This window comes from Protopterus annectens, chromosome 5.part0 (assembly GCF_019279795.1).
Source record: "Protopterus annectens isolate FY-2018-M chromosome 5.part0, PAN1.0, whole genome shotgun sequence".
Lineage (NCBI taxonomy): Eukaryota > Metazoa > Chordata > Ceratodontiformes > Protopteridae > Protopterus > Protopterus annectens.
Genome location: NC_056735.1, coordinates 1,638,515,319 through 1,638,542,265, shown reverse-complemented (window position 1 = coordinate 1,638,542,265; position 26,947 = coordinate 1,638,515,319). Strand labels below are relative to the sequence as shown.

Below are 26,947 nucleotides of genomic sequence, written 5' to 3'. Positions count from 1 at the left end.
TAATAAACAAACTATACAAGAGAAGGAATAAACTGTTGCAGAAAAGAGGAAAATCCCAAGATGCAAAAACCTGCCTTACCAGTCTCAGTAAAAAGCTGAGATCCCTCATAAAATCCTCCAAAGCTAGTTACAAACATAAAATTGCCAAATATTCCATAGACAACCACAAGGCATTCTATAGCTATGTGAATAATCTAAATAGCAATGCTCAGATCTGCTCTGAGCTACAACAGAATGGCATTAAATATACTGATCCCAAGGACATTGCCAATGTCCTGGCAGATCGATTCAGTGGCAACTTCACCCCCTCTCACCCCCTAAAAAGCCCAATTTAATACAGAAAGACTTCAAATTCCGGTAATTACGGCCACACAGGTACAAAACATACTCTCCAAAGCTAAGAATACAGCATCCAAGGGACCAGACGACATCCTGGGCTGTGTACTACATGAACTACAAAATGAACTGGCCCCTCACCTATGTGTCATGTTTAATCAAAGCCTCACCTCAGGCTTCGTGCCCACTGAGTGGCGCACAGCTACAGTTATCCCACTCCACAAGGGGGGATCCACCTTGGATCCTGGAAAATACCGTCCCATGTCTGACAAGCCTGATCTGCAAGGCCATAAACCGTATTATCATGAAACTTATAAAAAAGACATTGGCAACCTTCAAACATTGGATCCCACCCAGTTTGGGTTCGTGAAGGGCCGAACGTGTCTCTTGAACCTGACTGACTTCTTCAAATCAGTCTCCAGAGACATGGACGAGGGTAAGGCAGTCCACGCAGCCTATATGGACCTCACCATGGCCTTAGACACCATCCCCCACTCTGGAATCATAGATAAACTTACTAAGCTGGGCATAAATCCCTACATCACTCGATGGGTTGCCAACTGGCTTACTGACAGAACCCACACTGTAAAAGTATCCGACTCCAAATCCAGCTCCAGACAAGTGACAAGTGGAGTACCTCAGGGTTCAGTCCTGGGGCTGCTCTTGCTTGGCATCTACTTCTCTGAAGTACAGGCCAACACTGAGGGACTCTGGCTAATAAAGTTCACAGATGACTGCAAACTGGGAGCCATTACTATATCCCCAGATGATGTGGATATTCTGCAACAGGGCCTTACGGTAACAGATGTTTGGTGCCAGAGCCATGGGCTCAAGTTCAATGCCAAGAAGTGTCCCCTTTGGAAAAAAACATGTACCCCTGAATTACCACATAGGTGGCAGTACATTAAACACTGAAAGTGTGATAAGAGACTTAGGAACACAGGTGAAAAGTGGTCTCACCTTCGATAACCACATCGTCACAACAGTCATGAAATCCTTCTATGTGGTACACCTCATCACTAAGGGCTTTTCATCCAGAAAAAAGGAGGTCATTGTCCCACTGTACTCATCCCTCATTAGACCCATCATAGAGTACAACGCCCCGTTTGGTATGTACCTCAAGACATCTGCAACAAGTGGAAAGGCCACAGAAACACCTCCCTAAAAGAATCACAGGCCTAAAGCAGATGCCCTATGCTGACCGACTACAAAAACTCCAGCTATACTCTTGTCACATATCGTCTACTCAGAGGCGATCTCTGCTTAACATACAAGGCCAAGTCAAACCCAGAGTTGTTGGACATGCTATCCCAATCCATCAGAGCCACACGCTCCAGGGACCTAAATCTTGTCATCACAATAAACAAAACATGCTGGAGGGATAGGCACCTGACACAGAGACTCCCCATACTCTGGAATAGACTACCCATACATGTCAAGCAGAGTGCCTCCTTGGCCCTCTTCAAAAGGAACCCTGACGACTGGATGGGCGATAGGAAATTTACCCTGGGGATCACATCAATCGCCCTGCTAGACAGGGGTCCAGGGGAGTAAATACTGTGGGAAGAAATAGCCAGGGAAATGTTATGGTTAGGCTTGCCTAGTACCAACCTATGAACCTATATGCCAGCACAGCTAGCTGGAATTTTGTAAAGAATTATATGTCATTTGTATATCAAACAGATTTGTACAGATGTTTGTGTTGAAAATATTTTTGTAAAGCTGCTTGTGTTAAAAATGTACCAACAGTGTGGCCCTGCTGAACAGAAAAAGAAATGTACATGTATTATCGTAACTGCTGAAATGTATATATTGTAACAAAGTACACTGGAAGAGGGGAGGTTAATCATAGTCCAGCTAACTTTGAAAACCATTCTGAAATTAAATTACTGGGCCTAGGCCATAAAGATGTTATCTCACAAATTTTGAATGAAGCCAGAGACACAATGTCTGTAAGAAGCTTGGTTTGTTGGTCTCTGTAGAAAAAGCAAAAATGTTAAAATTGTTTTACAGCTTTCAGATGCTGCAATAAACTTTAGCAAAGCTCAAGATATATATTGTAATAGATGTGTGTTAAATCCTGGTGGCTTCTAGTGATGGGTGCTAGTGTGGGAAACAGAGTCAAATGACTACAGGTGGTGCCATTTTGTAACCCAATTCTGATATAATATTTAGATATTACACAGAGAGGTCTCAGAGTAGTCTGTTTTTGTAACCTGACAAGGAAGGAACCCTCACCTACTTTATCTTGCCTTGCTCTAGTAAGTGAGCCAGAGAATAGTAATTCTGTACATCAGTCAGTAAAATATAGTGAGATTAGTTAAGTACTGTTTTTCTGTATTCATGAAAATCTATTCATCTGTGTTATTTTAATATTTCCTGTGAATGAAACTCTGGTGTTTATTGTCAATAAACATTCCATATTTTCAAGTTCTTTTATTATTTATAATTAAATATATTTAAACTTTTCAATGTGGCTGGTGTTTTATAGAATATTTTAACCACTGAGAGTACTATATCTATTTGGTGACACACTGTGGCCATTCCTGAAAGCCTTACTACATTGGTCAAACACTATAATTTGTATTAATATTAATTTTACTCAGTTGAATTGAGTACCCTTGTAAGAGCCTTACAGTAGCTGGCTTTGGAGTGGCAGTAAGTATGTTACAGTCTGGTCTGAAGAGGGCACAGTTAGTAAATCTGTGCCAGCCTTTCTCAGGTGCGTGTGTGTGTGTGTCTCTCTCTCAAAGAGAGTGTCTGTCAGCTGCTTGGAGCAGGGACAAGAAGCACTGGTTTCACAGAGAGGGTGCTGGAGGATTTGGCTTAAACACTTGGCTGAGGACTCAACCTTACAGCTGTGCCAGTGTGGAGTCTTACTGGGGATCTGGGGAAACAGAGAGAGAGAGAGAGAGAGAGACAGAAACAGCCCCTGGAATGAGTGTGTTCCCTGTGTGCTCTTATGTGAAATTGTGCTTGATGCAGAAAGCTGCATCTGGAAATACTGGGTGTACCCATTTTTATTCTAAGTGAATGTCCCTCTTCAGTGCCAGTGGTGAGGATTCTGACTACTGGCCCAGAGAGGGGGACATCACATTAAGGATTTTTTTTTAACTCTGGCATCTGCACATATATATTTAAGTTTTTATTCAGTATGTTTTTCTGCTTGTAAATAAAATGCTTCCTGATCACAGGTGTATGGCAACCACACAAATCAGTCTCCATATTCTAAAAAGGGAGTTTCTTCTCCAATCTGAGGCATGCTTTTCTTATTAGATGTCGCATCCCATCGTCCAATCATGCCGGGTAGCCTGGTACACACTTTCTTTTTCAAGAGAATTTAAACCACTGCAAACTAAGAGTTTTGTTATCTAATGAAGCTGATTTACCACACAAGCATTCATAAAAAAATAAACTGGGCAATTTAAACCTAGATTACCATCAATGGTTATTAGTTTTTGTTACATTCTTACTGTACTAATAGTGCTCAAGAATACTTTCGTATTTAAGTTGAAGCTGGAAATGTAGCTTACAGGGCAGTTGGATTACAGTCATGTACCAGACAGTGGTTTACATCCATCTTTTTCTTTAATCAGAAAAAGGCCTTCATGTTTGAACACTATTTTCCCTCATAAAACTCACATTAAGAAAGTTTTGCAAAAATGAACTGTGTTATATATGCACAGTCTTTTTCATCAGTGCTTTGAAAATTCTGGGATTTGAAGGTGGACCATAAAAAGTGCTATTCAAAGCACTGCACATCTATGAACACAGAACTAGACATTGCACAAAGTCTTTTTGTTTTGCTCTGTGTGCTGTACTTGATGTTCTGAGTCTTTTATTAAAGACATAAAACCGCATACACTTTCCAATACAGTTTTATCGCACATCTCATCTATTTCAGTCTCTTCTTGAACAAATCATTACATCAGAAACCCAATTCCACAGAAGGCTGACATTAAGGACCTTCTACCAGGGTCTTTGATAATGACTTTCAAAGGATTTGTCCACAGCCCACATCTTGGGATTTCCTTTACTTGTTGAAAACTACATTAGTTCTGTGTAGTTTCACATGAGTGAGGGGTGTTAATCCTGATTTTTTTTTTTTTTTTTAACTTGCAGTCTCTGATGCACAGGTCCTTCTCTTACAGATAATCTTAGGTAACAAATGGATTAGTGAGAGGATGATTCAGGTCCACTAACATTAAACATCTACAGTAGGTCACAACATATCTGCAATCCCAATCACCCTACATTCACAAGCAAGCCACTTTAACCTTCATTTCTCTAATGTAATACACAGATGCCTATTTGCACCTAATGGTTTTTACCTTCATCATTAAACTTTACCTGTAAGACTGGTCCTCAAGTATAATTCCTCATTTTATATGTATTCTATCTGTGAAATTCAGACATTAGAGACGGTGCAAAAATTTGGTACGTGGAGAACCATTACAGTTGATCTTTTTATTTTTTTTTCACATATAATTTTTATTTCACTTTTCCTTTACAATGAACAGTATAGTACAAGGTGAAAGTAAGCATAACAATGGAGTTACATAAGATTGCACAAAACAAATAATGCATACAGATTACAAGGGTCTATATTAGAACATCGAGGTTTCAAACCTTCGAATGTTCTAATATCGAACCCTATGCAGCTAAAGCTTAAAATATCGAAGCAACAGAAACCCAGCGTTTTTCCTAGTGAAAGAATTTGGTTGTCCATTTCAGTTGCTTCGGTATTTTCAGCACTGTGGTGGAAAGTTACAGGTCGGGTTCAGGTAAGTGTGCGATTGTATGAATGTGAGGGTTAGGGCAGGTTAGGTGAGTTAGGGCGCATGTTAGGTATGTGTGCGACTGTGTGGACGTGCGGGTTAGGTGAGTGTGCGATAGTGACGGACCTTAGGGTTAGGGTTTGGGTTAAGGTAAGTGGATAGTTAGTGGTGTGTGCATAGTTTAGTGTAGGGTTAGGTGTAAGATTTTAGGTGTATGTGTGTGGATTGCTGTTTGTTTGGTGTACTTGTGTTGTGTGTACATGTTTTGGAACAGCAATTTTTTTCCCTAGAAAAAAAAAAAATCGCTGTTCTGACAGTTCGAGATTGTAAGCTTTCACTTACATAGGGTCGATTAATCACTGTTCGCTTTTTTAAGCGGTCTGTGATCTAATATAGACCAGATTACAAGGCATATATGATGACTGACCTTGATATTTTAAAAAAGGCAAGCAGAAAAAGAAACATACATTCTTTTAATTGTAATAGACATTAATAAAAGGCAAGTATGGCCTGTAATGTTGAGTATGACTTAGAATTCATATAAGATATCAAGCAATTGACCATTAATATTGACAGTATAACTTTAACCACTGTCATTTTCACAGGAGAAGGAATATAACTATATACCTGTGCCTATCAAAGTAACTATTTACATTTTTACACTGGGTTGTCACCCATGCAGGTTGTTCTAGAAAAGTTTACAAGTTGATATTTTTACATGCAATAGTGATAAATACAAATGCCTAAGTACTAGAGGACACTTTGCTAAACCTATTGTATCTAGCACAATCTTTTTGTGAAAAGGTTGATTGTAGCCTCTATATCAAATGAAGTAGGAAAGTTACTATTTGGTGGGGAATAAGAAAGTAAAATAAAGTGCTCTAGCTGACTTACTGAGAATCTAGCTAAGAACCTCTAGAAGTCTTTTCCAGTATTTCTGGAAATAGGTTAACTTCCTGTGGCTTACTGTTCTTAGTTTGTTTGCTAAAACATATTTGATAACTATAGATTTGAACTTTGCCCAAGAAGTTTTGGATCTATCAAGCCAGTTGAGGGCTATATAGGATTTCAGTGTTGCGCACAGTGTTACAATATGTTTAGACTCAAATGTATAGGAGTTGGGGAAAATGTTTACTATTGCCATTTCCCATGAGAGGGTGGATTTCATATAACCTGTTTTCTCCAGTTTTGCTCTTAAAGAGCACCATAGTTTATATATGTTTTTGCAAGACCAGAATATGTGGAGAGTGTCTGTTATTGAATTAGAACATGTAGGGCAGAAAGGTGACGTATAAGCATTTATTTTGCTCAGAAAAAGTGGTGTGTGATAAGCTTTAGTAATCATAAATTGAGTGTAAATTCATTTTTTAAAGGGAGTTAGTTTTATAGTTATATCGATTGCTGCTAGTTTTTGTTCACTAGTTAATTTATTATTTTGACTCATCCAGTAGTTTGAATATAAGATTACATCCTGGTATTTAATTTGAGTAATTAGTCTAAGTGTTTGATAACATTTTAGTCCTCAATAACAGAAGGGAAATGATTTGTTGGTGCAAACGAAAATCTTGTAGCGTTACATTAATTTCTGTTGTCATCAAAGTGACTAGATATAATATTTGTTTAATAATTAAGCAGTATTTTTTACTTGCTGCTAGAGAATCTACAATAGAAGTCAATGGTAGATCTTTGATTTGATAAAAGTCCCAGACTATACATTTCTTTATGATTGGGTAATTATCTAGATTAAGCATATTATTATTAAGTCTGATACTGGGGTTCATATGAATTGGTTGAGCCATAATTAAGGATTTCTTTAAGTTTAGGGAAGTTACGAGCTTTTGGAAACATGTCGCATTACTGACTATGGTGGGATGTATTTTGAAGTCTTTTAGAGTCTTGTTATTGAGAAAAGGTATAGCCTTTGGATTTATATTGGAGGAACTAAGATGATGGTGATAAATTTTGATCCAAAGAGGGTGCCATGATGTATCAGAAGGTTCATAGTTGACTAGATGTATGATATGATTGGCATTAATAATAAGATATGTCTGAAAGTCGGGGAGGCTCAGACCACCTTTATCTTTGGGCAGGGTTAACTTTGTGTAACTAATTCTACTATTTTTAGGGTGCCAAATAAATTTGCCCAATGTTGCTTTCATTTTAGAAAAAAAAACTGTCTGGAATGTTTTGGTTGATGGCATGAAAATGATACAAAATTTTAGGGAGGATATTCATTTTTATGATTGCTGTCTTGGAGAGAAGGGAAAGGTTTAAGTTTTTCCATCTATCGAGATCTTCTATAACTTTTGACCAAACTTTATAAAGGGTTTTTTTTTATACTTTCCTTGTGCGGGTGAGTAAAAGTAATGCCCAGGTATTTGAGTGAATAATCTACTTTAATCTTTGTTTCTGAGAAGAACTCTTTGTAGCTTAGAGGGTTTAACGGGAATATTTTTGATTTACTTGGATTCATGGCATAGTTTGAGATTGCAGAAAACATGTCAATGGAGCTTAAGATCTTTTCTAAGTCTGTGGAGGGAAATTCAAAATAGATGTTAAGATAGTGCATTTAACTTGGACTTTAGAAATGTAAATAGAATGGTTAAACGTTTTTTGGATTAATTTCAGGAGGAGGGCCTCTAGATACAGGCTAAAAAGATAAGGAGAAAGCGGACAGCCCTGTCTTGTGCCGTTAACTACTGGGATAGGGTTGGATTTCTTTTTATTTATGTATAGTGTAGTAGGAGCCTTATTATACAGAACTCTGACCATAGCTATAAATTCTTCCAGTAGAGCAAAACATTTCAAAATCTTGAAGATGAAATTTAAGTTGACTCTATTGAAAGCCTTTTGTGCATTGACAAAAAGTGCATATTTGGGGGAGTTATCTTTAACTGTCATGTTTGTTATTGCTTCTATTGTTAATGTATTGTCCCAGACTTGCCTATTACTCACGAATCCTAGCTGTTCGGGAGATATAATATAAGGGAGTATTTTATTAAGTCTGTGGAGCCAATACTGATGATAATATTTTTATATCTAAGTTAATTTGTGCAATTGGGCGATAATCATTAGGGTTATGATCATTCGTATTAGGTTTTGGTATATGAATTGTCTTAGAGTTATTTATATACAGATCGGTAATGCCGAATTCTATTATATAATTATATACTTTGTGTAAAAGTGGGGCTAATTGTTTCTTAAAGGATTTGTAGAATTCCGTTGAGTATCCGTAAGGGCCTGGGGCTTTCCCTGATTTCAGTTTGTTGATGGCTATGGATATTTCTTCAATAGTTATTGGTGCTTTAAGAAGATTTGAGTGTCATTTATTGGTGGGAATTGCAATTTGTCTTGGAAATTATCAGAACATGCATCATCAACAAGATGTTGGGGGCCACAGACCTCTTGATAGATTTCTTAAAAAGCTAGAATGATTTCCTTGTCTGAGAAGAATGACCTATTGTTATGATTAATTTGTTTTATTCTAGAGGGAGAAGGTTTAATTTTAATTATTCTGGCCAGAATTTTAGAGGAGGTTTGGGCCCATTCCGCATATCTATGCAGAAACCAGAGTTCAATGAGAGAAAGCTGATTTATTTGGATTTCTTGTAGTTGTTTTTGCAGGGAGAGCATCTGTTTTTCTAAATCTACGGTTTGCAGTTCTAGCTCTAGTTTTTTTTTTATTTTGAATTTTAAAGTGGCAATTTGAGATTTAGCTTGTTTCTTGAGAAAAGATGCTTTTTGGATTAATATTCCTCTAAGTGTTGCCTTGGTTGCAGCCCACTGTATATCAAAGGGAATGTTTGATCTTTCTAGGTTGTTGTTAGTTTGGCTAAGAAATTCTTGTACTTCTTGATAGAGTTCCCTGTTTTTAAGAAGGTTTGGGTTTAAGGTCCAAATTGATGTAAATTAGTAATTTATGTTTGACTTGGTCTCGTTTATTTTTAGATTAATTTTGGCATGATCAGATAGGGTTCTGGGGTCGTTGTAGTAATCTATTGCATATTTTGAGAAACTTGTTGAAATTAAGAAAAAGTCTATCCTAGACCATAATTTGTGGGAGTCTGAGAAAAATGTGAATTTACTGATTTCAGGATCATTTCTATATAATTCGAAGGGATTGAATATATTAAAATCCTCTATTAATTCAGTTATAAGCTTAGTCAGGCCAACAAGTTGTTTGTTTTCTAGTTCGTTCTGTCTAGTTCAGGTCTGATAGTCATATTCCAATCCCCACCTAATACGCATAGATGACTTGGGAATTTTTCTAAAATTGTGCAGACTTCGTATATGAAAATAGTCTGGTACATGCATGGACCGTATATATTCAAAATTAAAATGTCTTTACTGAAAGATGGGAGGGAGCATATTAGGCAACACCACCTACCATTAGGATCACAGTAACTTGAAATTATACTACCTTTGAAAGAGTTTTTAATAATTATTGCTACTCCTTTAGATACAGTATCATCTGTGGTATCAGTGGCTATTAGCTTTACCCATTTCTTTTTTAAATCCTTCTCCCATTGAGCTTTAGTCATGTGAGTCTCGTGGATAAGTGTTACCTCAGCCTTTGATTTATAAATCAGATGTAGAATTAGGTTCTTTTTTATTATTTTGGAGACCTTTAACATCCCAGGATTCCAGTGACACCATTAAATCTTTACTCTAACCATTGAATAGTTGTTAACGTTTTGAGTGAAGGGTAAATCGGACAATATCGAGGAATGTAGATGTTGTTTTGGCATGTGATGTGAGAACTCAAAGAATAATACTTGTAATAGTAAGGTGAATGAGTGACAACCCGCCCCTTCAGACCCCCCCCCCGTGCATAACAACGACCTACTATTATCTGGAAGAGGTACTAGAACCACATTTACAAAACTATTATACAAAATTCTACTGATATTCTAAAATCCATCACTCAGCACAAAACTAAACTTTAATATCCTGCATTTACTTTTGAGAATATGTCATAAATTATAACTTTTCTTAATGAATAATTGGAAGAAGTTTTTAGTTATAGTCAAATACTGCTAGTTGGGGTTCCAACCTGTTTGAAAATTTTTTGAGATTTAAAATTCTTACATCTTCGTGAAGTTCTTATATGTAGGAGGAAAATCACATATTCAGGTATTCAAAAAAATGAAGCAACAGAGTAAGTGTATACATATGAGCTATTGTATAATAGCTTGTAATCCAGAAAGAAGAACAGCACAACTTAAGATATTTAAAATGTCAGTACTTTGAATAAATGCCTGAAATCATCTACATAACTCTCTTATAAAACATTTACAACAAATCAGTACACATACAACATTAAAGTCCGATCGTATCATAGCACATTGATGCACTAAACTGCATTGATACCAATGCCATCCAATATTTGAATTGCTTGGACATTTTGTTATAAAATATGAATTCTTGATTCTAGCGCTACAGGAACTTAATATAACAGCATGAGGAAACCGCTGAATGCAGCTATTGAGAAAGCCTTAATATCAAATAATTACTTTTGAAGACACTTCTCTAATTTGCGTTATGAGATGACCAACACTAAAATAGGTCGACTCCGTCCAAGTATGCAGAAGAGTGTGACCGCAAGTTTTTAACAGTTGGGTATAGAACTGATGACATTTCTGAAATACCTCGATTTCTGCACAAAGATCTTCTGTACAAAACTTAGTTAAATAAAGCTATACAAGTATGTTTTAATACACTGCAAAGGAGGATGTGATGGCATAGATTCACAGACAGGGTCATAGGATATATAATCTAGCCTTTTACATAAGCTGTTAAGGTAATGACAACTGCTTAAAAGTACACTAATTAAGAAGTCTTTGAAAAATGCTGTTTACTTTCTTAATAAAGGTAAAATCCAACAGATTATGTCTAGGATTTTTGTGGATAAACAAAACCTCAAGAAATGTCTGGGCTTCATAGTGTGGTATAGGGTTACAGGTATGCAGTAGGCAGAAAACCGCTCAAGGGTCTAGCCAGCTCAATCCAATAAGTGGATGAGTCATGCTCCCCAAATGCAGAGTGCTATGCTACATATTGCTGCAACTGAATTTACTACTGTCCATCTCATCACCCAGTTTAGTCTTGCAAATAGCCAGTATGTTGCATTACTTGACATGTGGAATAAACTTGCCCCATAAAATTAGGTTTTATTGGGTAGGAGTTTGTCACACCAGCAAATTCAAGCTTAGAGTTTTTAGTGCAGGCGTACTTGGTGTTATTTGTTTTGCTTATCTGTGGTAAAACCAAGCAGGGTAGAGTCTTTCATGATTCCCAAGGTCAGACTCGGGTCACTATACAGAAGTTTGTATGACACAGAATATAATTAAGATTTTTTTTTTAATATTATTAGCATAACTTAGTTTAGACCAGTGATGATCTTGGTCAGAAATTCTTGAGGCTTTTCAGGTTGAATGAGAAGTTTAGAGAGAACAGCTACGTGCTGAAGGAGACATTATATTCCATGATGGGAAAAATGGGGGCGGTATATCTTTGGAAAATAGCTGTATTAGGTATAAGGATTTTCTAATTATGGTTTACTTATGATGTTCAAAGGGTAGTTCACTATAGATGAGTGTAACCAGAACACTGGATGACTAATCTTACTTTAAGAAGTATTGTATGATGTGGTGAATTCTAACTAGCTGAATAAAACCACATAACACTTTTTGGAATTAAGCCTTGCCTTATGATTAGTGCACTAGGCACTAGACATTAGAACTATCATGTCCTTGTTAAATGATGTTTATAACTTAAGGGAAGCATATGACGGCAATCCATTTACAGTCATCTGCAAACTTAGTCATAGATCATCCACATCTGGCTTAATATGTGAAAGTAGATATTGAATAATAAAGATCTCAGGCCAGACCCTTGAGGAAATCCACTGTTAACATGTTTAGCTTAGCCATAACCAGATGAGGTGAGTGGACTGCAAGGTACATATGTATGACTTCCATGACCCTATCAGAGAAACTAACCATGTTGATAGAACATATCTTTGACAAAAACAGTTTGGTTTGGATGGAAGTACTGAAGTTTCTCTATATCATTATTTACAGGATCTATTATGGTGCAATCCATGAACTCATAAATGGTATAGAACATTGTAACTTCCTCATAAGTATTAATTTATTTTTCCTTTTTCCTGCACTAAAGAAAAAAAAATTAGCAAACAGTTGCTGTTCCTTCCCTCGATCCCCTCACCACCCATCCTCACTCTAAAGCCCGGTGTTTCATACAGCATTTCTAGTAGGTTACTGCTAAACCTTAGAGTCTTTCCATTACTAATCATCTTTTGTCAGCTGTTGATAAAACCTGCTGCTCTCTCCAGCTTATCTTACGCGAAGATAGCAATCAACTCATCGAGTCAAGTTTCCGACCTACACCGCCTCCTCCAACTGCCCCCCTATCTGCTCCAAACACTAAACTCTATCCGGTATCCTAGGACGCCCCTGTCACTCCCCACCCAGTCTGAACAAGACAAGTTTTTTATTGTCTCGAGGGGATTTTATAATAAACGGCTACTTCTGATGAACCACAAGACAAAATAAAGTGTGTAATGGTGTAACACGGACAAAGACATCATGCAAATAAACAAAGGCCACAGTGTGTCAATTTGCCCACCTGTGAAAAGCCTGTTACTTTTCAGTCACTATGCAACCGTAAGTGTAAGTTTGATCACCTAACTTCGAACTTTCAGCCCACAAGTATTGGCAGTCCTGTAGTTCTCTTTGCTTGACTGTATGTCATCATCCACGAATGCAACAACTGTATTATTGTCCTTCCAAGCATCCCCTATGCAATAACTTGTATCACAATATAAATCATTAACTCGCTAGGGGGGGTTTGAGAAAAACTGACTTTCACTGCATCTTAAACAGAGCCTTGACCACCAGTGATTCATACTTCCAGGCTGCTGTGTAGCTTCCAGGCAGCCTTCCAGATGGCTCCTGAATAGCTGATTCCGATCACTGTATGAGGCTAGGTAGATAGTAGGTAGTGCACGCGATGCTTTTTTATGCAAATATATCAATGGAAAGGATAATATAAGGATAGCGTGTACACAGAATCTGACTCATCTATCTTAATTACGGCATTCAGCATAGATCGGAGAGAGTATGTCGCTCCTGGATGTTGCAGGAACAAAAAAAAAAAAAAACATAAAAAGAGCTTTCTTGATTCCAGACCATGTAGGTGGTTTACCTGAATGAGACATATTTATAAATGAGATGCTGTCTTTCAGTTTTCTTAAAACAATAAAAGCTTGTAACTCAAAACATTGTATAGGCACTTTAAACTCGACATAATGCATAGTGGATCATTATCAAAAAAAAACCAATGTGGAAGGCATATTCCAAAAAAGATAATTGGGTTTCTAGAAGTGCATTTTAGGTTTGACATAGAACTTGAATAGAAAGCCAAAGAACAGTTAATTCTAATAACCAATGATGCCTTAGGAAGGTATATGCTGCCTCGGGGTCTGTGTATATGTGTTGGGATGTTGAAGCGTTTGTTGCATCAGCAAACTTTGCCCTCAGTGATCTTGTGCTTCCTTATTTTTAGCCCGGAAGTAACTTGTAAGGTCAGAGGGTGTTTTGTTGACTGCATGCTGCGGATCTTCGGCCTGGTACTGGAATTCCAAGATGGCAATTTTTATACAAACCGAAAAATAAGGTAAGTAGCTGAATGACTTGGCTGTATATCTCCGCTGTATCCATGATCAGGACTGCTTTTTGTAAAAAAGCAAACAGTATTGGTTTAACTTTAGCTTTGGTTTATTATTTATGCAAGACTGGTCTGTAACTCCTTGAACGCTTTGTAAAAAGTTGATTTGGCTTCTTGAACGGTTTTGACCGAGTAGTTGAAGCTGTTATGATGGAAGCATAGAGTCACCGGGTACTTCCTTTGGAATTTAATATTTTTGTTTAGAAGGTAGCTGCAAAAGAGAGAGAGGACTTGCCTTAACTGATTAATTGGAAGGGGCAAATCCTGAGCTATTGTGATTTTACTACTGTTCCAGGTGATGTCTTTCTTCTTTCTTGCATGTACAATTATGGACTGAGTGTGTGAGGTATTCAGAATTCTGGCATAAACTTGTCTAGGAGTATCCGAAGTTTGTACCTTCCTTAAAGCCCTGTGGATTCTCTCTATTGTAATTGATTGAGAACGCCTTATTTTCAACTATATTATCAATAATTTCCTTTGCAATACTGGTGAGCTGTATTTGCATTTTTCGAGAATGCCAATAATTAATATATTGTTTCGTCTCGCTCTCGCTTCAAGGTCTATTATTTTCTGTTGCAAGTCCTTGATGGTATTGTCGTTTTCAGAGACAGCATTTTGCAGCCCTTGTATTTTTATTTCATTGTTCAATATTTTTGCTTCATTTTGCTCCATTCTTGACATAATTTGATAGAGGTTATTTCTGAATGTTGTTAAGTTTGTAGAGAAGGCTTGAATTTCCGATTGAGGGGAAGTAAAGCTGCTTTGAACTCCTCCATAGTAAAGGGTTGGTCAGTCTTAGTTTTTTGGATTTGTTTAGGAGCTTCAGACTGTGTTTTGGTTGTTTTCTGTCTCTTTGAAGACGTATCCTTTTCCGGAGAATTGATAAGTGATAGTCTGGTCTTAGTGGATTGTGATTCCATTTGTTCCATTCTGATGAGACCTTCTGATTATTTGCTTGTATAGGCTGTTTTTCCAACACTGGCCGGCCCAAGTACATGTATTCAGAGTCACCATTGTGCCACTGCTGTAAATAAGAGTGTACTGGCCCAATCTTGCTTCTGATCCACAAACTGAGGAACAGGTTAAGTAAAAGTACAATTTTCCTTACGTTATATTTGTTTTCTTGTAAGATTTGGTGCAGTGGTAGTGAGTGATTTGATTAGATTAGTAATTATCTTTGAGAGCAGGCAGAAGTATATGCTTCCTATCGGGCGGCCATCTTGAATCCGTCTACACTTGATCTTTTCATAATGTAAATAGGAATTCGTAAGGGCACACTGTGTTCAGTTCACCTAAAACAACTAAGAGTGGGTGTTTAAAAGTGAACTGCAGATAGCTTGCAATGAGAGAGGCAGCAAAGAGTAGATGTTGTGTGCCCTTTTTCAGTTCTCATTGCAGAAAAATGAGAAACAATCCCCTTTGGGATATACTGCACAGCTAAACTTACCACTAAATAACATTAGCATTTTTTGTTAGCATACAGATAATGGAATATTAAAGAACATGAGAGAAGGAAATGTGCCTAAACAGTGTACAACTTTAAGCTTTATCAAAATGCTGCTGCTAAACTGCTGCTTAAAACAATTGCTGCAAAATCATGTGTAATGCAAACACTGAACACTGCATCCTTCTTTCTCATTATTCTGATTTTATTCTTTTGTTTACTATTGATAGAAATATTTAAGTAGTGGCCATTTGTTATGTTACACATTTGTCAGTTGTGTATACTTCTCATTTACATCTTTTACAGATCTAATTATTTTCTGCATTACTTCTTACACTTCATTTTATAGATGAAGTACAAGCAGCAATGTGAAGAATAATTAGACCTATCAAAGATGAATATTCCTAACAAGCCATGTCATTTTTGCTTCAAAAGCATCAAAATTCAAAGCCAGGTGGAAATCAATCTAAAATGTGTCAAATCAAACCAAATTAAGCAATAAACACGCATTCAGGTTCCTAAACTATAAATGCCAGTTGAATTATCTGCAAACGACTTGGGAATAGGACCCTTACTCTGTCCAAATATATCTGAAAGATGTCACAAAAAACAAAAATCTTGACAGAGTATAGACTATTATATTGCAAGGTCAGAGACAAACTGTGATCCATGAGGCTCTGTTCATGTCAGCTAAATCTGAATACTGCATAGCAATACAAAATCGTTTTGCTCAGCAAATAAGAGGCAAGCAAGCAAGCTTATCTACTTAATGCAAAAAGGCTCCAGTTTTCTGTCATGACATTTCATCCCTCTGATTACTATACAGTACATTTCAATTACCAAATCAAAAAGTTTTCGGTCTTACTTCCAGTCAAATTTCATGCATAGAAAGTGTTCTGACATATATTAATCACATAATAGTTCAATCTTTCTCCATGCTATGAAATCAGATGATATTTTATGGCTGTATGGGCAAAGTAAGACATTTACTACACTGGCTCATTTCAGGACTACATTAGACTAAAACTAGAGAGTTATGCATACAATTGGTTCTAAATGACTGCATTAATCTATAGATTCTGCCTGTAGAAGAAAAAATGCAAGTGTTAACATTCACATTTATGAAACAGCTTGAAATGTCCACAAGATTGGTCACTCTCCTACAACCAGATTCACATATCCCAAAAATAGAAGTTATGTCCTTACCATAACGTTCCATGTGGAGTGTTCATCTCGCCTTTGTTCTTACACATGGGTTCGGAGCCGATCCTCGGCTCCGTGTGCAAGCTCTGCATCGAGAAGAAGCTCGAGACAATCTAATACCCACAATCCCCCTCTGCCTTTACCTCAGATCTAGTTTGCAAGCAAACCAGTAGCCAGAGAGAGCACATTCATGCTTACATCACATATGCACAGAAGTAAGAGTCTATATATATATATATATATATATAGACACATACACATATATATACATGTCAACTATATACACAACAACTGCAAAGCAGAAGCAGAATGCCCCAGGCCAGGCACCAAAACTGAACGTTCTTCCTAAGGGCGGGAGGGTGGGAATGTAAGAACAAAGGCGAGATGAACACTCCACATGGAACGTTATGGTAAGGACATAACTTCTATATGTGATAGTGTTCAATCTTTGTTCTTACACATGGGTAGCGTCCCTAGCTCCTTGTTCCTGAGGAACTCACGGAAGGACGTTCTTGAGCACAGTGGAACCAAAGGTTGCCCTGTCCCTAGAAACCTTGTCTACCTTATAATGAGAAATTAATGTATGTGGCTTAGACCAAGTAGCAGCCGCACAAATAGCGTCTAGTGGTAGGCGGGCTGCATGAGCCAGGGATGTAGACACTGACCTTGTGGAATGTCCTTTGGGATTGTGCAAAAGAGTTTGATTTGAAGAATCATAGACATAGATGATACAATCCGTTAACCACTTAGAAAGAGTTCTTTGTGTAACCGCTACTTCTTTCCTATTATCAGCAAAGGCTACAAAAAGTTGATCAGTTTTTCTGTGATCTTTTGTTCTATCCAAGTAAAACCTTAGCTGTCTGTGAACATCTAATTTGTGCAACATATACTCCATTTTGTTGGAGTGATTCTTGAAGAAGGTGGGTAATTCAATGGACTGATTAATATTATTAATAGAACAAACTTTAGGAAGGAAGGATGAATTAGTTCAAGAGAAACTCTGTCAGAGTGAAAGATCAAATATGGGTGCTTAATGGAGAGCTTGAAGCTCAGATACTCGCCTAGCGGATGTAATGGCTACCAAAAGAGAGTCTTCCAAGACAAAAATTTCAATGGGCAAGAGGAGGCTGGTTCAAAGGGGCAACATTAATTTAGATAACAATAAATTTAGACTCCAAGGTGGCGTAGGAGATCTAATTGGTGGTCTAATATGAAAAGCCCTTTTAAAAGGCTTTACAAAGTCTGTGGGCCATAACAGGAGCCCACATTCTTCCACATGGAAATTAGAAATGGCAGCCAACTGAACTCTTAATGTGGCAGGAGAAGCACCCTGATGGAACAAGTCTGTTAAAAACTCTAATATTTTATTCAAAGGAGCTATAAAAGGATCCAATTGCTGTGTATTAGAATACAAATCGCTTCCATTTACTAGAATATGTTTTAGTAGTGGAAGCTTTATGAGAAGCCACTAATATATTCTGAACTGCAGGCGAAAGAAGATCAGACCTGGCTAAGTTGGGAATTGGAGCAGCCAAGCTGCTAGATGGAGGGACAAGAGCGGGATGGGGAGCCCCTGACGAGTGAGTCAATAGATCTGGCTCTGGGTCCAGGATCCAGGGTCCCCGAATGCAGTGTGTCATCAGGAAGGGAACCAAATTTGACGAGGCCAGAATGGGGCAATGAGGATTATTGTCCTGTGTAGGTTTCTGGCTTTCTGGAGAAACTTTGATATCAGAGGAAAGGGAGTCAATGCGTACAGTAGTCCCGTGGCCAATCGTGAATCAGTGCGTCCCTGGGGACTTCCCTGGAGGGTAATAGGGCAAAGTAGCTCCTGCATTTGGCGTTCATTGGAGACGCAAACAGATGAAAAATCTTTTTCGCAACTGACTGTTTTAGGGACCACTCGTGCGGTAACAGAATTGCTCTGCTCAGCCTGTCGGCTATGACATTGGATGACCCCGGGATGTGCGTTGCTATCAGAAAGCGACCCGTGGACTCCGCCCATTGCCAGATTCTCATGGCCTCTCTGCATAGCTGATAGGACTTGGTTCCCCCTTGCTTGTTTATGTACCAGACTACCGACATGTTGTCCGTCTGAACTGCAATAGTTCCCAGAGGAAGAAGGGGAGCAAAGTGTTGCAACGCTAGAAACACTGCCCCCAACTCTAAAACATTGATGTGCAGATTGTACTCTAAATTGGTCCATTCGCCTTGGACTGTCTGTCCCTGAAAGATGCCCCCCCACCCTATCAGGGACGCGTCCGTGGTCACCGTAACTGTAGGCGTGGGTAGCACAAATGGTCTCCCCTTGGAAAGATTGCACATTTGGAGCCACCAGTTTAGATGCGTTTTGCATGTGTTCGTTATGAGAATCTCGTGTGTTAGAGGTAGTTGTTGGAACGACCATTGCGCAAACAGTAGCCATTGTAGGACTCTCATGTGCAGTCTTCCCAAGGGTATTGCTATAAGAGAAGCCGACATGAGTCCCAAAACCTTCAGTACCAGTTTTGCTGGGGATTTCCTGGACAAGAGAAGAAGACGTATGTGAGTCTGAAGTGAAAGTATCCTTTCTGAAGGAAGTCTTAGAATTAACTGATGTGTATCTAATTCCGCTCCTATGAATAAGTTATTTGTGATGGCTGTAGTAAGGATTTTCCAAAGTTTACGGAAATTCCTAGGTGAATACACAGTTGAAGAGTATAGTCTCTGGCCTGTACTAGTTGACGCTGGGTGGTGGCAGATAGGAGCCAGTCGTCCAGATACGGAAACACCTGGAATCCTTGGCGTCTCAAGTGAGACGCTACCACTGCCATGCATTTGGTGAAGACCCTGGGGGCTGAGGTCAGACCAAAGGGCAGGGCTCGAAATTGAAAGTGACTGGCACCCAGCCGGAAGCGCAAATGATCTCTGGATGCCCTGGCCATTTTGATGTGGTAGTATGCATCCTTCAGATCTATTGAGCACATCCAGTCGTCCTTCTGTAAGAATGGAAGGATCGATTGAAGCGTGACCATTCGAACTTTTCTTTCTTGACGAAGGTATTGAGGTCGCTTAGGTCCAGAATGGGCCTCCAGTCCCCTGTTTTCTTTGGAACTAAAAAGAACCTTGAGTAAGTCCCGAATCCTTGCTGGTCCGCTGGGACTGGTTGGATGACTCTTTTCTAGCAGCTTTGAAATTTCTATAGCTGCTGGCTCTCGCAGATGGGGCGTACATCTGGGAGTCTTTTCTTTGGAATGGGATGGGATAGAAAGGGTATATTGTAACCTCTGGTAACCACGCTTTTACCCACTTGTCTGTAGTTATGTTTTGCCAGGCCTGAGGGTATAAAGCTGACTGCCTCCAGAGCAGGACAGTCGGGCCTCCTCTCAGGAGTGCTGGAAAGGTTTACCAGGAGTGTATCCCTGTCACCTTGATTCTGCGGACCCCTCTGCCGCCAGGCGGCGTCTTCCACCTCTGCCCCTCCTCTGCCTCTAGAAGGCATCACCCTGTGTGCCTGGGAAAGATCCTTGGGGTTTCGAAACCACATTTTTCCACCACGTTGCCCTTTGGGGTACGGTTTGGTTGGGGTGGAAAAACGGACTCCGACAGCAGACAGAGTCTTTCCCTCCTGCTCACACCGGGTAAGGGTCTCCTTTACTTTGGGGCCAAAGAGAGTGGCACCGTCAAATGGGGCGTTAGTAAAGGAAGACTTGAAGGCTTCCGCAAATGAACATAAGCGCATCCAGGATTGTCTGCGAAGAGCAATCGCTGAAGCTGCTGCCCTACTCGTAAGAGATCAGCCTCATGGACGAGTTAACAATGGATGTAAGGGTATTAAGTTGCGCTGTCACTTTCTCTGAGACAGCAGCATCTGTAGTACCCTGGAGGGTATCTCCCAACTCTTTGACTAGATCCCTCTGTAGTCGTAAAGTGGGTCAAATAGTTCAGGGATCGCATGGAAAAAGCCGCTGAACTAAAAATGCGCTTCCCATACCTGTCCATAGTCCTAGAATCTTTATTAGGGGGATGGACAGATGAGGAAGATTCCGACATCTCCTTTTTCGTGGCCGCTGCCACCACCATAGCGTCCACTGGAACTCCTTTTGTTAAGTAAGTCTTGTCCTGGGGTGCAGTGATATACTTATTGGATTTCCTTGGGACTGGTTCCACTGTGTCAGCACGCCCTTGAGCAATAAGTTCCATTAATTGTGACCCAGGAGGAAGAAGGGCGAGCACCGAATGCCTTCAGCAAGACTGACTCATCCTCAGAAGGGGGGAGGGACTGCCAGTCACCTCTCTGTTTCAGGATCTCCAATATGTCAGAAAAAGAGACATCTTCTGAGGGTGACTTAGGGGACCCTTCTGACTCATCTAAGTCAGTATCGGATGTCAGGGATTCTTGTGGAGAATCCAAGTGTCTCCTCTTACACAATCTTTTCCTAGGGACTTCTTCGTGGGGAGCATCCGAAGAAGCCTCCGAGAAAGGGGCACCCTCCAGGGGTGGCTGAGACACCGTGCTCGACGCTTGGATGTGGCCGTGGGTGCAGAGGAGGATAACGGCCCTTTGTGGGGAGGAGAGGTTACTTCCACTGATGTGGTTGTCTGGGTAGACAACACCTTCCTCATCAGATCGAAAGCCCCCGAGTCGAAGAATCTCCCAGTTCGAAGAAATGGGAAGAATCAAACAGGCAACGAAGGCACCGACCCGAGGACGAATCGATCCGCGCCTAGGCCCCGAGGGGAAGGGTCAGAACGGTTCGACTCCCCCGGAACCAAGGACAGATCGTCGGCTCCGGTGAGACTCGGGTCCCCACGCAGGTCGAGGTGAGAGGAACAGACCGAGAGAAGGACGGTTCTGGACCCGAGGGCTCCACAATCAGAAGATCAACCTCTTCCGGCTCCAAAGACTCGATAGGTCTCGGAGGAGGAATGGATGGAGACAATGGGAGGCCTTCAAGTTTCGACACCAACTGGGTGGAAACTGAAATAAGTTTGGATAGGGCCGAATGCTCCAATAACTTCTGCACCACACGATCCACATCGACATCGGAGAGCTTAGAAGAACGGGTCGAAGGAACCGAAGACAGAGCCGACCTCAATAAAGTCGAGGGAGGGAGCTCCATCACCGGTTCCAAGACTCGAGGCTCAGGAACCGACACCAGTTGAACACAAGTCTGTGGAACCGGTGATCTAACTTTACTAGAAGAGCTCGGAGCCGATGACTTGGGCTCCGACGTCTTCGATTCCTTCGAGGATTTGGATGCCTGGTCTGAAGCATCCAGAGCCTCATGAAAGGAAGGTTTTAACAACCCTCTGTCCATGAGTTTCCTGCGCCTATCTGTCATGACCCTCCCACTAAAACAGTGACAAATTGAACAGTCCTCTTGTAAGTGGAGAGGGCCAAGGCAGTAGACCACAGGAACTATGGTTGTCAGTAACTGACATTTTTTGGCCACACTGACAACGCTTAAAGCCTGATTTAATTTTGTCAGACATTTTTCAGAAGAGAGAAAAGTCAAGCCCAGTATAAAAGACAAATCCAATGTAAACAAGTCAAATCCGATGGGTATGTCAGTCCGGTTGTCAAATTTAGAAAGGGATAGTAGGCCCCGAAAACTCTAACTAGATAAAATAAATTTAGAATTCTACCTACACACACACATACACTAAGTATACCTAACGGTACTTTCAGAACAACTTTTTCTAAAATATAACAAAAAAAATTAAGTTATATCTTATCTGTAGATGCTCAAGCTAGCTCCCAGGCAAACTAGATCTGAGGTAAAGGCAGAGGGATTGTGGGTATTAGATTGTCTCGAGCTTCTTCTCGATGCAGAGCTTGCAGCGGCCGAGCCGAGGATCGGCTCCGAACCCATGTGTAAGAACAAACGGCGAGATTGAACACTATCACATTATTGTTTTACTTGCAAAAGCACTCAAAAGCTTCTCAAAAAGGTGCTGGTGCCTAAAAAGCAGGTCTTAGAACAGACAAGAATATAAATCAAATTCTCATGGTGTGCCAGATAAGTAATGTGAGATGTAACTTATTCCACATTTGACCAACAAAGTTAGTTAAAAGAAGAAATGCAAACTCCAGTGTACAAAATATATTTTCTTGCAAAGGTTAAAAAGGACAATCAGTACTGGTATGCAGTAACTATACAAACCAGATCATACTAGTTTCTCCTATTCCTGCATATGTAGAAACAAACACATTAGCAACCTTTTAAATATTAAAGTATTTAAAGCATTTACTATATTACCAATCATGAATGCAAGTCCATCTTAAATGCATTATGAATGTAGCAGTGTGCAATGTTTTTGCACAATTAGTGGAAATGTACTTAGGTTAAAAAAGTGTATGAAATGCTAACAAATACTTGGGGTAAAAGCAATAGTGTGTAAAAATAGAAAATACCATAATTGAACTACGACTTGTATATTTAGACTGTATTTTAGTAATGGAACACGCACAAATCTGCTATCTGGACAGAACGATACAGTTGAGATTGGACAACTTCAGCAATTGCAGAGATAGACCAAGGGCAGACTTGAGTGCTGGTCTCCAAGACTGCCAGGCCAAGGGCCTAAGTTCTCCTACTGACTGCAAGGCTAGGCAATAAGGGACTGTATGTTTGTTTACCCTTGCAACGTCTTTTAAGACTGCCTAAGAATGTTGTCCTCCAGCTGTCATCTTCTCATCTGGATGGGGGAGTGGATTTAAAGTACTGTGATACTGCAAATCAGCTTGCAGAATGAAGAACATAATAATTGCTCAACACTGTACTCCTGGACCCTGTACAGCAATTCATATAGTTCATGAAGGGGTGCAGCCAGGCTGTGAATGCAGCAGTAAAATTGCTGATTGCAGTTAGAATGCTGGCACACTGTTATTGGTACAGCACATAATGCCAACACTCTAGATTAATAATAAGCATGTTTGTGAGAGACCAGAGTGAAAGAGAACAGTTGAGCATCTCAGAAGACACAGATTTTCTCTGCAGAGCAAGAACGACCAGCTCTGCTGCTTCACTGCCTCCTGAATGACTACCAGGAGTAATGAACCCAGTGTCACATTACCAAGATGAGGGTGCTGCTAATATTAGGATATGCTCACAGTGAAGTACATCACCTGCATGTGACTTTTCTCCAAACAACAAAAAAATTGTGGTTATACACAACTAAAACTGCACTGCACACTACTGCATATACTGTACAGCTAGATACATACTTTCCAGGGGATCAGGCCAATCTAACTGCAATCAGCAATTTTACTGCTGTATTCACCACCTGAAGGTGCTACTGTATGGAAATAAGCCTATTGTCTGATGAGGAGGAGGTAGAAAGTAAGGAGATGTTGTGAAATAATACAGTTCATATAAGCAATGAAAAAAGCAAACAGTACGAATCTTTGTTTAGAAGCAAATGATCACTAAATTTAAGTGATTCAAGAAAGTGACTGGATTTATCCACATTTGATTAATGTTTAAAAAAATTGTTATACTAAGTTACATACTGCAAATTATTAGTTGGGTTTTCAAATTAAGTAAGTTTCAGCTCTTTGAGGTATAATAATAATAATACCACATGCAAAATTAGGTACAATACAATTATGACAACGTTTGTACACTACTCAAGGTAGTTCACAGGTTTGTTTACTGTACCTGACTGCAGAGTTAACTCAGACACTGTATCCGCAGCAAGAAATGAAAAGAAAACAACAATCAGCAAAAATGGATGTTTAAACTTGGAGGAAAGTGCAAGTATTAAAAAAAAAATATATATATATATATATATATATATATATATATATATGTTTGCTGTGTGACTAAAACTTAATCTTTAAAGTTAATGGTGACAATGCTGTCTTCTGTAATTATTTTCATCACATAACTCTGAACACACTTTTTGTTTACAAGTATTACATGCTATACACTCCAACTCAATCGTTCACAAGCACAGAGCAGTGTGGTAAAGCAATATCCATGGAGCCAAACTACATACTTCAAGAATAAACTCCAACCATCACAGTGTCAACAAAGAGGACATAGTGCTACACATGATGTGGTATTTCTTCCAGAACCGGTCTGATTTCTTTCTGATTTACCTCATATAGCTAACCACAGCAAACCACATAGCAGCAAGCTTAGGGTACTGAAAAGGAGAAGCTTAGATATATTAACATAACTACATTCCCACTTAATGCCATTACCCAAAAAACAAAACCATTAAAACTATTCTGTCATGTGTTTAGTGTGGTCTTCAGGTAGACACATTCTATTAAGCCTCAGGTGTGGTGTCAAACCAGATATTGGACGGCGCAGTGGTGCAGCGGTAGCATTGTTGCCTCACAGCAAGAGGTTCTCCACTTCGATTCTAGGCTGGGGTGCCTTCTGTGCAGAGTCTGCAAGTCCTCCCTGCATTCGTGTGGGTTTCCTCTGGGTGCTCAGGTTTCCTCACACGTTACAAAGACATGTGTCTGTAGCATTTCTCCCCAGGCCTCTGCTGAAAATTGTCTTTGTTCCAAGTCAGACTTTCCTGGTTAACAAATGTTAAGCAAATAAAATATGCAAAATAAGAGTATAACCAGACTACATGCTAAAACAAGATGGTATAAAAAAAAGTCAGATGATTCCCAGACTGAATTCAGAAAAAAAAGTAGTTATTTGATGGCACTCACCAGACCAGTAGATTTTCAAATAAATGAATCATTGTTGCAGTCCATTCATAATACAAATGGGATAAGCTGCAGGTGTAAGTCAGTCTTCTGTCCAAATCTAAAGAGCTGTCATGCATTCCCCATGGAGGTGTTAAGCTATATCCCACCCTGTGGCTATAGGCAGCATCATTTATTTCTTTTGCAACAGCAAAAGAAGGCTGTCATAAAAAAATGTTCTTTCCAGTGCCATGGCACAGGGATAAAGCCCAGACCATGCCACAGGTGACCTGGGATGTATTAGCATCTAAGGCGTCTAAAACACAGGCAGAGAAGGATAGGCAAGCCTGTCCTGGGATGGGAAGGAGGGAGGGCCATGTGCACAGGGCACATGATGCAGTTGGAATTTTCCTGTCTGAGGCTGGGAAACAATTGTGAAGTGCTTCCTGAGGGCGGGTGGGGCGGCTTGCCAATGTCAGCTCTTTCAGGAAGTGAGAGGCATTTCTTTGCAGTACACCCCACTGCATATCCTATCCATGGGATGTTACTAGTGACTTGTGGGTGGGAAAATTAGGTAAAAAGACTCTGGGCAGCAATATGACAGGCTCCTGGGGCACCTTGATCTCTTTGCCAGCCTGGCAATTACACATAAAGTCCAGGTGATGCTAATAGAAGTACGCAGACCTGGTGAATGAGGAGAGGCACTGGGTTTATCGATGATCTGTTGCAAAAGCAAAAAAGATCTGAGGAAAAAATGGTTCTTGATTCCAATTTAAGACCCAATAGAGTGTGAAATGCCCCGATAAATGCCTGGTGTCACAGAAAAGTATGAAACTGATGTCATTAAGAACAAGAGAGGGTAATCATATCATCAACCTAACAGGCACCACCACCACCAAAGAACTTAAAGGTATACCTGTTTAAACCACACAAACGTACAGCCAGTTTTACTATGCAGAAGCATAAACCCCTATGACCCAGAACACTAGGGATCAATTTACAGTCCAGGTGCTGAAGGATATGGTTTTGTGGGATAAGAATTAACAGCTAATGCCTGCATGCCCCATGCAGACGGAATGAACTGTAGTGTTGATCTGCAAATGACACGGGGCGGTTCACTTTGGTGGAAATGAGAACGTAACACCAAATTACAAAAAAAAAAAAAAAAACAGTATGTGCTTGTCCTTGCCAAGCAATACACAACACTGCAGCTGGCAAATTGCATGTTTTATGACAGAAAGCATGGATCAAGAGAAGAGGACTGCATGCCTCCCTTAAGTGGCAGACAACAGCCACCAGAGCAGGGGAGGGGGGGAGGTTGAAGCAAGAAAAAAGTTCATGATAATTGCCTAAATGACTGCCGTGAATAGGGGAAGCTGATATCAACCAAAAAATAAGGAGAAAACATATATAATGTAGGAAAGCAAACATCTGATTCCTTGGGTAGCACCAGGAGGGAGGAGGATGGGAGCTCCTATTGCAGCAATGAGCCTTCTGTTCAGACAACTGCATCTATAGTGACTATTCCTCTTATAACCGTACTACAATCATAAGGATCATTACAGTACTGAATTCATAACATAAATGCAAGAGTACCAAACATTGTGGGATTTTAATTCCACACATGGTTGACAGAATACAGCATGCCTTGTAATACTGCACTTAAAAAAAAAAAAAAACAAAAAAAAAAAAACACTACTTCAGAGTTAGGTATCTAATCTTTAATACTGAAAAACGTGTGGGTGGAAGTCCAAGTGTCTATTTCCCACTACTCTAAAAAGAAATATTATTTTAGCCACTATA

The 26,947-nt window shown here is 39.7% G+C and overlaps 1 protein-coding gene across 1 annotated transcript in view; it reads right to left on the bottom strand.

Moving 5' to 3' along the window:
- Positions 1-26,947, bottom strand: part of SYNJ1 (synaptojanin 1) — a 2,168,218-nt gene that overhangs the window by 1,325,606 nt on the left and 815,665 nt on the right. Inside the window, exon 13 of the mRNA XM_044071423.1 lies at positions 24,153-24,176. Within this exon, the coding sequence (XP_043927358.1) occupies positions 24,153-24,176 (24 nt within the window). The remainder of the gene's footprint in view (positions 1-24,152; positions 24,177-26,947) is intronic.